This window comes from Sarcophilus harrisii, chromosome 4, assembly GCF_902635505.1.
Source record: "Sarcophilus harrisii chromosome 4, mSarHar1.11, whole genome shotgun sequence".
Taxonomy (NCBI): Eukaryota; Metazoa; Chordata; class Mammalia; order Dasyuromorphia; family Dasyuridae; genus Sarcophilus; species Sarcophilus harrisii.
Genome location: NC_045429.1, coordinates 65266622 through 65280740, shown reverse-complemented (window position 1 = coordinate 65280740; position 14119 = coordinate 65266622). Strand labels below are relative to the sequence as shown.

The following is a 14119-nucleotide window of genomic DNA, read 5'->3' as shown; positions in this document are numbered from 1 at the left end:
TGACTGCAATAAGATGAGAACAATTTTAAAAGACTTTAGAACTCTGAAGAATGTGACCAAGCATGATGTCAGAAGGTTGATGATGAAGCATGTATCCTGCCTATTGGTTGAGGATTGGCAGAGTATAAGTACATAATGTAATTTTTATTTTTAAATATGGCCATTGGATTGATGCATTTTGTTTGATTATATTAAAAAAACAGTAGGAAACATGAGTTAGTGGAAAATGATAGAGATGTATGAAAGAATGGAAGGCAGGAAGGAGAACCTTCAATAAAACATAAAAAATATACCAAAGAGAAATTTAGAAGGGGATAGAAACCAATGAGATAATTTTGTTATTATCTTGTTAAATTTAATACATTCTTTCCAAAGTAAACTATACAAGTATTCATAGTTTTGTATATAATCTATTTTTTATTCTTAGCATGTTGGAATGTTTATGTATTGATGATGATTGCTAAGTTAATAATGGGAAAGAAAAATATGATTAACATAAATAGAGTCCCAAAGTATAGAAAGCCTTGAATGTTAAATGATAAAGTTTGGATTTTTTTTTTTTAAAGGAAATTGAGAACCACTGAAGGAGTTACATGGTTAAAAGAGCATTTTGGAGTTGGGATTGGGAATCTTTAAGCTAGGAGATCCTTTAGAAATTGGCCATTCCCCTCTTCTTGTGGTTCCCTCTTCCCCAATGGACTTTGCATCCCTAGATTTACCTTAATGGCAGCTGTTGCTATCTGGATGTGATGGAGACGGCGGAGTGTGCTTTCTCTGTCAATGAAGTAGGAGGCCGCCAGCTGGTGTAGGGTCTCCAGAGACACAGCAGAATTGTTCCCACTTCTCCCAGCCCCAGTAGCTTCGCTTGCTTCTGCTTTCCGGCTGAGTTTCCTCTTGTCCACAAAAATGGTCAATGACTCTTCACCTGCATAAACAAAGACAGCCTAATGGTATGACCTTCTTTCCCTTCTTTATTCCATGGTATCTGTAAAAACACTAACCCCCCCCCCCCCCCCCCCCCCCCCCCCCCCCCCCCCGCTCTCTATTCAGGACAATATGAACTGGATAAATTCCTGTGTTATTATCTACTATCACTCCTAAATTGGAATCTGATAATAAGATGCTAAGGAGGCATTAGGCTTTCAGAAATTAGCAGCTCACTCCCAGTTAGGTAGAGTTGTTACTTAGACACAACCTGAATGAAGAAAAATTTATCAAGAAAGGTACCTTCTTGTCACCCCTTCTCCTGTCCCAAAATGGAAATTTTATATTTAAAGACAATTTCCCTTGTTCAGGAGTTTCTCTGGTCCTTAAGATGATTATACAAATATCAGCCAAAACTGATTTTAGCTAAAACTTGCTCCTGAGTCCAGAAGGATGTTCTTTCTCCCTTTATCTCACCATCTTCCATAGTACTTAAGATGAATTATTAACTTGAGTAAGGTACTTAACCTCTGTTATCTAATATAATTGGACAGTTGGTCTAAACCAACTTCTTTAAGGTCTACTCTAACAAAATTTATCACCCAATTTAGATTCTGATGGCATTATCTTTTAATCCTCTGGACTATTCTACTGCTTTCTTAAGAAACTTTGCACCCAGTTCACAATCTTCCTCTTTACTTAAGATTTACCCTTATACTAAGGGACTTCGGCAAAGAATATCCATACCTCCATATGGGAATGATCACATCTTTGAACTTACCATCATCCCCGAGCTTTTCCTATCATGACAACTGACATGCCATTTTCCAGTCAACAGCTCCTAACATGTCATTTCTATTGGCCTAAGTTTCCTTTTCTGGAAAATAGGGATAATAACAGCATCTCCCTCCCAGAGTTGTTTTGAGGACAAAATGAATTAATATTTGTAAATCACTCTGCCATCCTCAAGGTACCACGTAAATATGTGTTGCTACTGCTATCATCATCAGCATCTCTTTGTAAACCTATTTCTTTTAAACCTAATTTTCATCCTCAGTATGAATACCAGAGACTTCATCCTTCAATCATTAATGCTTCAGGGCTCTCCTAGGCCTTTGCTCTGATTGTACTTTCCTCCCTTTTCAATCTCAAACTTTTTAATGAATTAACCAGTTTAATTCTACTATTCTCTTTTCCAAAAAAGAATCTATTGTTTTTGTATATTATCACTTCTCACACCTTACCCAGCTCCAACTCTAGATCAGATTTGTCGCCTATCCTCTGACTCGAGTATAAACTCTTTGAGGATAAGGATTGCTTTTTTGTCTTGGCTTCTTTACCATCTAGTAAGTAGTATTTGGTACATTGCAGGTGTGTAATAAATGCTTGTTGATTGATTGATTTCTATGATCCTTTCTATCTTCAGAAATATATGAATAAAAGACCCAGGCAGGTCCAGGTAATGCTCTCAATCTCACACCTTAACAATATGTCTAATTGATCAAGTTTTCCTACTAGGAATATAGAATTTTAGAACACTAACTCCCTTCCTTTTTGTATTCTGATTTTTAACTTCGTAAGAGCCCATTCTCACAGTATCATTCCAGGACTTCAAACTAAACCTGTATAAAACTGTCCCAAGTGAGACAGGAGCTCTATTCTTGAGCATTCAAGTGAGGTGTCTATATATTCCTCCCAGGATGCTTCTTTCTTCCATAGGAAGTCTCCAAATTCAGATGCTTGAATTCTTTGACCCCCAAATACATCCATCATGTAGAGACATGGACTGGATTCCTCTGGGAGCGCCTTTCTGAGTCTTCAGCCAGAAAGCTCAGAGCAATAACAAATGCACTTTTTTTCTGGGGAAGTGTGGATGCACTTCTGCTGGGATCTTAGCTTTCCCCATTAGGGAAAAGGCAGATCCCAGGGCTCCAGGTGCCTAAGGGACATAAGGATCTGATTGCCATTCCTTACTAAGCCTGATACTACAAACACAACAAAGGATTGCTTTTTCTCTGTTGCTAGGAAATAATCCAACCCTGAAGAAAGTAGGAGACAAGGGACTGACAATGCATCCTTAACAAAACTCACGTGAGGGAAAAATGTTAGCTCCCCCTGCTGGCAGAGGCCTTAAAGTAATTTGGAACAAAATTTCATTCTTTTTTCTCTTTCCCTCTCCCTCTTTATTGTTGTTATATGTTATTATTATATTTTATTTATGTAATAGACCCCTTTGGTAATCTATCAAAATTTATGGCCCCTTATCAGAAAAAAATACATTTAAAAGCATAAAATAAATGCATTGAATTAGAAAGGAAGATGATACAAACGCAAATAAAATTTTATTGGAATAAAAATAAAATATGTTTAAAACATGTCCAAAAAAAGGAAGGAAACAAACATTTATTGAGTGCCTACTATGTGTGAAGAGCTTTACAGATATTATCTCATTTGATTTTTACAACAACTCTGAGAGGTAGGTGTTATTATCCACCTGGTATATATTGAGCCAGAACTTAAATGATTTACTCAAAGTCCTACAAATTAGCAAATGACTAACTATTCCACCTATGTATCTTAAGGAACCCTAGATTAAGAACCTCTGATTTCAAATTTCATTCATCTTTATCCTTACCTATTATCTGTTCCCTCCACCTGTACTCTGTTTTTTCAGGGTACATCTCCCAGACATCCTCATATATATGTAAATATTCTACCAAGGTCATCCCACATTAACTGTTTTTTCCTTAAAAGAATTTAGAACATCTTATTTGAGTCAGTGTGATTTAACTCACTCTATATTTTCAAGAGGGAAAAGGACCCAGGGAATAAAAAGGGATGACTAGAAATAACCTCACATGCTTGTAAAACCCTTTAAATTATGACCTGGGAATCAGTCAGAGAGACTGCTTACTTACCTCCAAGAGTTGCGGAGAGTAAAAAATGAGTGCCGTACTTCTTGATGAGGTTTTCTGTAATTTGCTGTAGGCTGGGCCTCCTTCCCAGAAGGCGAATGTTCCGGATGAATTCTGGGGCAAGAGGTAATGGTAAGCTGAAAAAGTCCTTTCTTTCGAGAGCCAAGTTGTTCACTTTCCATCGGGCAAACTCTCTGGAAGAAATTTTAAAGGGAAAAAATGATAAGTTCAAGTCAAGGAAGCCAATGAGAAAGAGTATCCATTAGACAAGATTCTGAAGTCAAACATAATTGTCTTCAGCATTCTTTCCTTCGTTCTCCCTTTCAGTACTCCTCTTCCAGACCCAGACACATGCAGTCCCTGCTGAAAGGAAAGCTCACTTTCCTTGCCTAATATCATTAAAAGTTGTTCTTAATGACTTCTGAGGAGTGGAGGAAAGAGTCAGGATGACAGAGTAAAGAAAACTTTCAGCTGAGCTCTTCCAACATTTCCCTCCGAACAACTGTAAAATAATACCTCAAATCAAATTCACAGAACCAACAAAAGGCCAGAGGGAGATATACTTCAAGGTCAAACTAACACTGTGAATTAGAAGAAAATATTTGTGACAAGGGAGGAGAAGTTGGCTCAGTCCCACAGCAGGGACTAGGTGGTAGTCACAGAATTAGCATCAGCTTCAGGAGCCCTCAAGTCAGAGATTGTAAGTCATTCTGGCAACTTGTTAGAGACCATAAGGGACCCTTATCCTAGCAGCAGGTGAAATACTAAATTACAAGCAGGATGATTTCAGAAAAACCGAGGAAGAATTACATGAATTGATATAAGGTGAAGTTCAACCAGAACATTATGCACAGTAATAGCAATATGGGACAATAAGGGACAAATGTCACCTGTGAGAATGACATAACTATTCTCAGCAATAAAACGATCTAAAACAACCCTGAAGGACTTTTAATGAAAAATACTATCTACCTCCAGAGAGAGAACTGGGGAACTCTACATGCAGACTGAAGCATACTTTTTCTTTATGTTGTTTTTGATTTAAAAATCATATGTAATTGGGAAATATTTAACAACAATTTCTTAAAGTTCTATTTAGCTAGCTTTCTCTTAGCAGAAAAAGGATTATCTACTACAGATTCATACTAAAATGAAAATGACTGATACATCTAACATGCTATCTCTCTCCAGGCATATTTCTACTTTAATAGAAGACAGTCTCCTAACCAAAAGACTTGAAACTTCTAGAATCTCAAACATCAATTTAAAAATTAGCAGAGACGTTTCTGATGATTTCATCTACTCCTAAGGACAGTCTTAACAAACAACAACAACAGCAGCAAAAAAGACCTTAGATTGATATTCCCTTTATCTATCTCCCCATTCCCACTCTTGTCCTTATATAACTGGACCACATGGCATATACTTTGAGTGACACTGGATTATTATCAGGGACACAGAAATCAGTCCCCCATATATGGAAAGTTTCCCCTCTTTTACTCCAAAGACTGATCTCCCGGTTTTGTTCTGATTCTTCTTTCATTACATGAATAATATAGAAATATGTTTAACATGATTGTACATGTATATCCCACATCAGATTGCTTATTGTTTTGGAGAGTAAGAAGTCAAAACAAGGAGGGAGAAAAATTAGAACTCAGTCTTACAAAAATGAATGTTGAAAACTATCTTTACATATAATTGGGGAAAAAAAATAAAATACTATTAAGTAAAAAAAAAAAAAAAGAAAAAAAATTTCTACTTGTGTGACACTGAAGATCACATCATCTTTCTATATCTCAGATTCCTTAGGTATAAAATGAGAGAATTGGACTATTAGGCTTCTGAGATTCTTGTCAGTCTCCATCTATGTGATCATTTTATCTGTAGAGTTATGCTAGCAGTGTACTGGTGAAAAAGAAGCAGTCCAACTACCCCCATTTTAGGTTCTGGAATTCTTTCTGACTAATTCTGGAGACCTAAGACTGAAAAGAGGGGCACATACTGAATGCTGCCAGAGAAAACAGGGAAAGATGGGTGGAATAATAATATGTGACTCCAATGGAAATCTTTTGCTATTCCCACTGTGTGGCTTTATTTATCTAAGCAGGCAAGTTCATAATAACATATTATCAGTTCCTTCCTTTGTGTAGGAAATGCTAAACTTTAATTAAACTACAGAGTGTTTGTCAAAAGAGCTTTCTCTCAAATCACTTCACAGAGCATAGTGGCTGATGTTTTCTTCTAGGTGGCTTAGTGGGAGAGAAGATTCTCAAAGTTCCTGGTGGTCAGAATCACAGAACTCTGTGACCATATAGTACAAGGGTGGCCACTCAACTAAATCCTCTTAATCTAAGAATGATTACTCTGAACTCAAAGTGGACTGAGTTGTCATTTCATTCTATACCAATTAAAGAGTTAGCTTTGTTCCTGTAGGATTACTTACCTGTAACCCATTATGGTAATGAATGTCTCATACTCTTTTTGTATAGTTTCCTATTTTAATAAAATTCAACATCATAAAATAACCAGAAATTCTGAGACCTGGGGCAGGTATCATGGATTGTCCCTAGGACAAACAGCAGAAAAAATGCTCTCAAATCAATATTATGATTCAGGAAGTAAAGATAATTCAATTAAGACTAATTCAATTTGATGTTGGGCATTCTTTAGTAGGGTAGCTTTTGCATAGTCAAAATATGATATTAAATTTTTATTCCCTTTAATTTTCAGTGTCCTAGGGTAAAGTGCCATATATTCCACTATTGTTAAAGTTCTGTACAATATATAAAAGTCTAATATCATTATAATTATGAAAGAATTCTTTAATTTACGAAAGGACTTGCCTCCTGAAAACAGTTCCTCACCAACCCCATTTAAATGGCTATTTACAAATCATTTGCTGCATGACAGGCTATCCAGGAATAATCAGAGAAATGAAATAACCATGACTAATTAAAGATCAAATAGAAATAAAGATAATTCATCCCTGAAATTATCATTTTAAGTCAGTAAAAAAATGAGATATGATATATAAAATGTTGCCTTTTATCTTTAACTGTTCAAGGACACATCACTGCCGTAAGACAAAATAAATTTAATTGTATACAATCTGGATCCCTGCTCTGTCATGACTATAGTATATAAAAAAAAAATTATCAATAGACAATCACATGTTAAGTGCTTGCGGTATACTAGGGACTAAAGAAATAAAGACAAAAGTGAAACAGTATGACCTCCCGGAGATTGCAATGTATAGGAGAAGAAAACATATATGCATACAAGGAAAACACATTAAAAAAAAAAAAAAGTAATGTATAGAGAAGGGAAATACTAACAGCTGGAGAAGTAGGAAAGGATTTGGGTAGGAAAACATTTTTGAGCTGAGGCTTAAAGAACATTGATCCCAAAAGACAGAGGTGAAGAGAGAAAGCATTCCAGGTATTTGGGACAGCCAATGAATGCAAAGGACATAGAAGATGGAGTTCCATGTGAGGAACAGTAAATTGGCGATTATGGCTGGACCATTGTGGGCTTGGGAGTTTGGTGCAAAGAGGCTGGCAAAAGTAGGATAGAGACAGGATATGAAGAGCTTCAAATGACAAATGAGTTTTTATTTATCCAGAGGGGATAGGAAGGCACTGTAGTTTACCAAGCAGGGCAGTGACATTGTCAGACCTTAGTTTTAGCAAAACCACACTGGAAGGTGGGTAGAAGATGAATTGGAGTCAGGAGACATTTGATTTGGGGAGGACAATTGGGATGTTATTTTAAGAGCTTTCTTTTATACCTAAAACTCTAAAAGTTCATATTACAAGTGATGAGAATCTGAAGTAAAATTGTGTGAGCAGAAAGCAAGGGGTATATTTTAAAATATTGTAAAAATAGAGATGACAAAAATTGCCAACTGACTTGAATGAGTGGAATATGGAATGAGAAATTATGCATGTCTCCTCTGTACTGGCTTGCCCTGGTGCTTGGAATGTTCTTCCTTCCCATATCCTTCTGGGAATCCTTCTCTTCCTTAGATAGACACCTTGAATACCTCCTCCTGATTCCCATAATCTCTACTGTCACTCTTAACAATACTGTATTAAACTTTTGCCATTCATTGTTATTATCTAGTTATCTTTTAAGTGCACTTGTGATCTCTCTCCCCACTTCAATAGAATATAAGTTTCTTGTATTTAGGGATTGCTTTATTCTTTGAATTAATAACTCCATGCCTTGCTCAATGTTTGGTATAGATTGTTTAATAAACGCATGTTGACTGACTGATTAACTGAAACCAAAGCTGTAAACCTGTGCAGCTGGAAGAATAATAGCAGTCTCAATGGAAATGGTAAAGTTAAAAAAGGAATTAGGTTTTTGTTTGTTTGTTTGTTTGTTTGGGGGGAGGTGATAAAAGATAATAAGCTGTGTTGGTTAGACATGTTAGTTTTTAAATGACTACAGAACATCCAATAAAAAAAAAATAGACAATAGGATATTAGTGATATGAACTGGAGCACAAGACACTCTAATAGCCTCTCAGATTCAGATATGGTCAACATAGACCTGAGAGGATAGAACCAAGATGGCGGAGTAAAGCCAGGAAGCTGCTTCAGTTCTCCCAGTTTACCTCGAAAACCACATGCAACCAAGGCTCTGAACAAAGTCTGACAGAATGAAATCACTTTCCAGCTCAACATAGACTGGATACACTTGAAGAAAGGTCTATCTCAATTGTGGTGAAAAGGGTATTCAGCCCAGCTCAGAGAGTCTGGGAAAGTGAGTAAAAGGGTTTTAATCATAGCAGACCAACAGCTGAGACCCTCCATTCTAGCTCAGTAAAGGAGTAGACAAAGGGGCAACCTCCAATCCCAGCTCAGAAGGCAAATTCTGGGAAATGAGGCTATTTTCTAGAAATAGCAGATACAGCTACCCTCTGCAAACACAAGGGGCCACTGTGCCCAAAGTCAACACTCAGAGCTGTACAGAAAGCTTGGGATAGCACCCCATTACCCCAGGAACAGAACTCAATGAGAAAAGTGAAAAAAAAAAAAAAAAAAAGAGGGAATACTAACAGAAAAAGAAAGAAAATGAGCAAGAAACAAAAAGAACCTTAAGCTTTGAAAGCTGTTAGATGCATAGAGGAAATCTCAAAGAGTGATATGGATTGTTCTCAAACCCAAAGAAGCATCCTGGAAGTAATCATTAAATACTTTAAAAGGCAATTAAGATAAATAGAAGAAAACATGAGAAAGGAAATGACAGATATGCAAGAGAGACTCAAAATCTGGGGAAAGGAAGGCAATTCCTTAAAAAAATATATATAATTGACCAAATGCAAAAGAAAATTCACTGAACAAAACTATATCTTCAAAAGTAGAATTAATCAAGTAGGAAAAGAAATTCAAAAGCTAACTGAAGAAAATCATAAACTAAAAACTAGAATGGGCCAAGTGGAAACTAATGACTCTATGAAACATCAAGAATCAGCCAAACAAGACTAAAAAGAATGAAAGGAAAAAAAAAAAAAGATGAAAATGTAAAATACTTCATTGGGAAAGCAGTCAAAAGAAACTGAAAACTAAATGGATGGCACTTAAAAATGGTTAGAAAATGGATGATTAAGTTATAGTACATGAATACTATGGAATATTATTGTTCTATAAGAAATGATCAGCAGAGTGATTTAAGAGAGGCTTGGAAAGATTTGCATGAACTGATGTGAAGTAAAATTAGCTGAACCAGGAAAACATTGTACACAGTAACAACAAGTTTATATGATGAACAATTCTGACAAACATGCCTCTCTTCAACAGAGAGGTGATTCAGACCAGTTCTAATGGCATTGTGATGAATAGAGTAATCTGCACACAGGGAGAGGACTCTGGGGACTGAGTGTGGATCACAACATAGTATTTTCACTTTTTTGTTGTTTAATTGCATTTTGTTTTCTTTCTCATTTTCCCCCTGTTGATCTGATTTTTCTTGTGCAACATGATAATTGTGGAAATATGCATAAAAGAATTGCACATGTTTTACATATTTGGATTACTTGTCATCCAGGGGAAGGAGTGGGAGGAGAGGGAGAAAAAAATTGGAACATAAGGTTTTACAAGGGTGAATGTTGAAAATTATTTATTAATATGTTTTGAAAATAAAAAACTCTAATAAAAAAGGAAACAGATTAGAAATATAAGAAAAATAAAGAAAGCCAAAAAAAAAAAAAAAAAAAAAGGAAAAACAGCTGATCTGAAAAATAGATACAGAAGAGACAATTTAAGAATTATTGGCCTACTGAATGCCATGACCAAAAAAAAAAAAAAAAAAAAAAAGAACTTGGATAGCATTCTTCAAGAGATCATCAAGGAAAACTGCCCCAATATTCTAGAAAGAGAGGGGGAAATAGTCATTGAAAGAACTCATCAATCACCTTTAGAAAGAGATCTCACAAGGAAAACTTTAAGGTTGCAAAACTCCAGAACTACAATCTCAAGGAAAAAAATACTTCAAGCTGCCAAACAAAAGCAATTCAAATGTCAGGGAGAAACAGGTAGGATTACCCAAGATCCAGCAGCTTCTACAATAGAGGATCAGAGTATCTGGAATACCATCTTCTGGAAGATAAAGGACTTGGGGTTACAAACAAGAATTAATCATCCAGCAAGACTGACCATCATCTTTCAGAGGAGGAGATGGATTTTCAATGAAGTAAGAGACTTTCAATCATTACTATTGAAAATATCAGAACTATTGTGTATCTAATTTATATTTTAATGTATTTAACATCTACTGGTCATCCTGCCATCTAGGGGAGGGGTGGGGGGGGTAAGAGGTGAAAAATTGGAACAAGAGGTTTGGCAATTGTTAATGCTGTAAAGTTACCCATGCATATATCCTGTAAATAAAAGGCTATTAAATAAAAAAAAAAGAAAAGAAAAGAAAAGAAATTAAAATGAAAAAAAAAAGAAAAGAAAATATCAGAACTAAACAGAAAATTCAATCTTTAAACACAGAACTCAAGAGAAGCATAGAAAGGTAGATGGGAAAAGCATGTATTATTTAAAAGTTTAAATATTTACACCCCCCCAGATAGGAAAAATGATAACTGTAACTCTCGATAAATGTAGCTGTTACTGGAGTAGATAGAGGGGGACATCACATGGACTGAGGGTGTGGTTATAAATGAACTTTGATGTGATATTATGAAACAAAAAGACAGTAAGGGGTAGAAAAAAGGTCTGTATTGGAAAAAGAGGAAAGGGGAGGTATAATCAGACAAATTAGATCACACAAAGAAGCACAAAATACTTATAATGGAGAGAAAAAAAGGGAAAGGGGATGAATATTGTCTGAAGCTTGATCTCATCAATTTTGGCTCAGAGAGGGAATGACTTAATTATTCAGTTGGGTATAAAATTTTATCTTATATAAAGAAGGAGGAGGAGAAATAGGATAGAAAAAGGAGGGGCTGGATAGAAGGGAGAACAGAAACACTGGGGGAAAAAAGAGAAGGGGAAGGGTGATAAAAGATAGGGCAGATAGTGGGTGGAATGGGTTTAAAAATTCTACTAAGGAAGGACAGATTTGAAAGAGAGAACAAAAGTATATAGAAGGGAGAAAATAGAATGGAGGAGAAAAGAGAGCTGGTAATCATAATGATAAATGTAAACAGGTTGAACTCTCCTATAAAATGGAAAGAAATAGTTGAGTGGATTAATAAAACAGAATCTTACAATAGGTTGTTTACAAGAAACACATTTGACACAAAGAGACATACAGAAGAAAGGTAAAAGGCTGGATCAGATTTTCTCATGCTTTAGTTGAAGTAAAGAAACAAAACAAACAAACAAACAAAAAAAAAAAAACAGGGGTAGCCATTCTGATCTCAGATAAAGCAAAATTTAAAAAAATCTTATTAAAAGAGATATAAAAGGAAAATACATCTTGATGAAGGGTACCATAAACAATTAAGTGGTATTGATAATAAATTTATATGCATCAAGTGGTAAAGCATACAAATTTCTAGAGAAGATATTAAAAGCCAGTTACAAATAGACAGCAAAATTATATTAGTGGGGACCTCAAACTTCCCCTCCCAGAATCAGACAAATCTAGGCATAAAATAAACAAGAAAGAAACTAGAGGTGGGTAATAGAATCCTAGAAAACTAGATATGATAGAACTCTGGAGAAAATTGATTAGGGACAGAAAGGAATTTTTCTCAGCAGTATATGGCACCTACAGAAAAATTGACCATGAATTAGGGCAAAAAAACCCTCACAATCAAATGCAAAAAGGCATAAATAATAAATGCTTCCTGTTTAGACTACAATGCAATAAAAATTATATTCAATAAAGGGCCAGGAAAAGACAGATTGAAACCAATTGAATATTAAATAATCTAATTTCAAACAAAGAGTGGGTCAAATAACCAATCATAGAAACAATCCAAAATTTCATCCAAGAAAATGACAATAAAGAAACAACATACAAAAATCTATGGGATGTAGCCAAAGCAGTTCTTAAGGGCAAATTTTATCTCTAAATATCTATATGAATAAAATAGAAAAAGAGGAGATCAATGAATTGGGCATGCTAGGAAAAGAGCAAAATAAAAACCCCCAATTAAATACCAAATTAGAAATCCTGAAACTCAAAGAAAAGATTAATACACTGGAAACTAAACAAACTGAATTACCTACTAAAGCTAAGAGTTTATTTTATGAAAAAATGTTAAATTTGATTAGAAAAAGGAAAGAAAAAAATACCAAAAGCAAAAATAAAAAGGGAGAACTTACCAACAATGAAAAATAAATTAAAGCAATAATTTGGAACTATTTTGCCCAATTGTGTGGCAGCAAATCTGACAATTTAACGAAAACAGATGAATATTTACAAAAATATAAATAGCGCAGGTTAACAGAAGAAGAAATAAAATACTTAGTCACATAAAAAAAAAAAAAAGAAAGAAACTGACAAAGACATTAATGAACTCTCTAATAAAATATCTTCAGGGCCAGATGGATTCACATGTACATTCTACAAAACAAGTTTAAAGAACAATTAATTTCAATACTATATAAAGTATTTGGGAAAATAGGTAAAGAATGAGTACTGCCAAATTCCTTCCAAAACACAAGTAGAGTATTGATAACTAAACCAGAAATAGCCAAAACAAAGAAAGAAAATAATGGACCAATCTTGCAAATGAATGCAAAAAATTTAAATAAAATATTAGCAAAGAAATTATAGCAACTAATCATCAGGATAAGACACTATGACCAAACGGGATTTATATCAGGAATGCAGGACTGGTTCAAATAAGGAAAACTATTACATAATTAACCATATCAGTAACAAAACAAATAGAAATCATATGATAATCTCAATAGATGCATAAAAAGGTTTTAACAAAATACAGCAACCATTTCTATTAAAAACACAAGAAAGCATTGGGATAAAAAGAACTTTCCTTAAAATAATAAGCCATATCTATACAAAACCTACAACAAGCATAATTTTAATGCAGAAAACTGGATGTATTCCCATTAAGATCAGGAGTGAAACAAAGATGCCAATTATCACCACTATTATTCAACATTGTACTAGAAATGATGGTTGTACCAAAAAGAAAAGAAAAAGGAATTAAAGGAATTAGAATAGGCAACAAGGAAATAAGACTACTTTCTTTGCAGAGGATATGATGATATACATAGAGAATCCAAGAAAATCATATAAAAACCTACTGGAAACAATTCACAGCTTTAAGAAAGTTGCAAGATATAAATTAAACTCACACAAATCATCAACATTTCTATATATTACTGACAAAACCCAGCAGCAAATGATAGAAAGAGAAATTCCATTTAAAATAACTTTAGAGAAAATGAAATATTTGGGTGTCTCCGTGCCAAGACAAGTCCAGTAACTATATAACCACAATTATAAAACACTTCTCACACAAATAAAGTCAGATCTAAACACCTGGAAAAATATCAATTGCTCAGGGGTAGGCCAAGCTAATATAATAAAAATGACAATTGAAAAACAGTTAAAGGATATGAACACACAATTTTCCTATGATGACATTGTCATAGGAAATTATAGTCATAGAAAAAAAATGCTCTAAATCATATTGTTTAAAGAAATGCAAGTTAAAACAATGCTGAGGTACCACTTCACACCTCTAAGATTGGCTAAGATGTTAGGAAAAGATAGTGAAAAATGTTGGAGAGGATGTGGAAAACTGGGATACTAATAGTGGAATTGTGAAATGTAATATGTAAAGT

At 34.6% G+C, this 14119-nt stretch overlaps 1 protein-coding gene across 1 annotated transcript in view; it reads right to left on the bottom strand.

Moving 5' to 3' along the window:
• Nucleotides 1-14119, bottom strand: part of BRINP2 (BMP/retinoic acid inducible neural specific 2) — a 169198-nt gene that overhangs the window by 47380 nt on the left and 107699 nt on the right. Inside the window, exons 3-4 of the mRNA XM_031936934.1 lie at nt 3843-4033; nt 720-925 (exon numbers count right to left, since the gene is read on the bottom strand). Of these exons, the coding sequence (XP_031792794.1) occupies nt 720-925; nt 3843-4033 (397 nt within the window). The remainder of the gene's footprint in view (nt 1-719; nt 926-3842; nt 4034-14119) is intronic.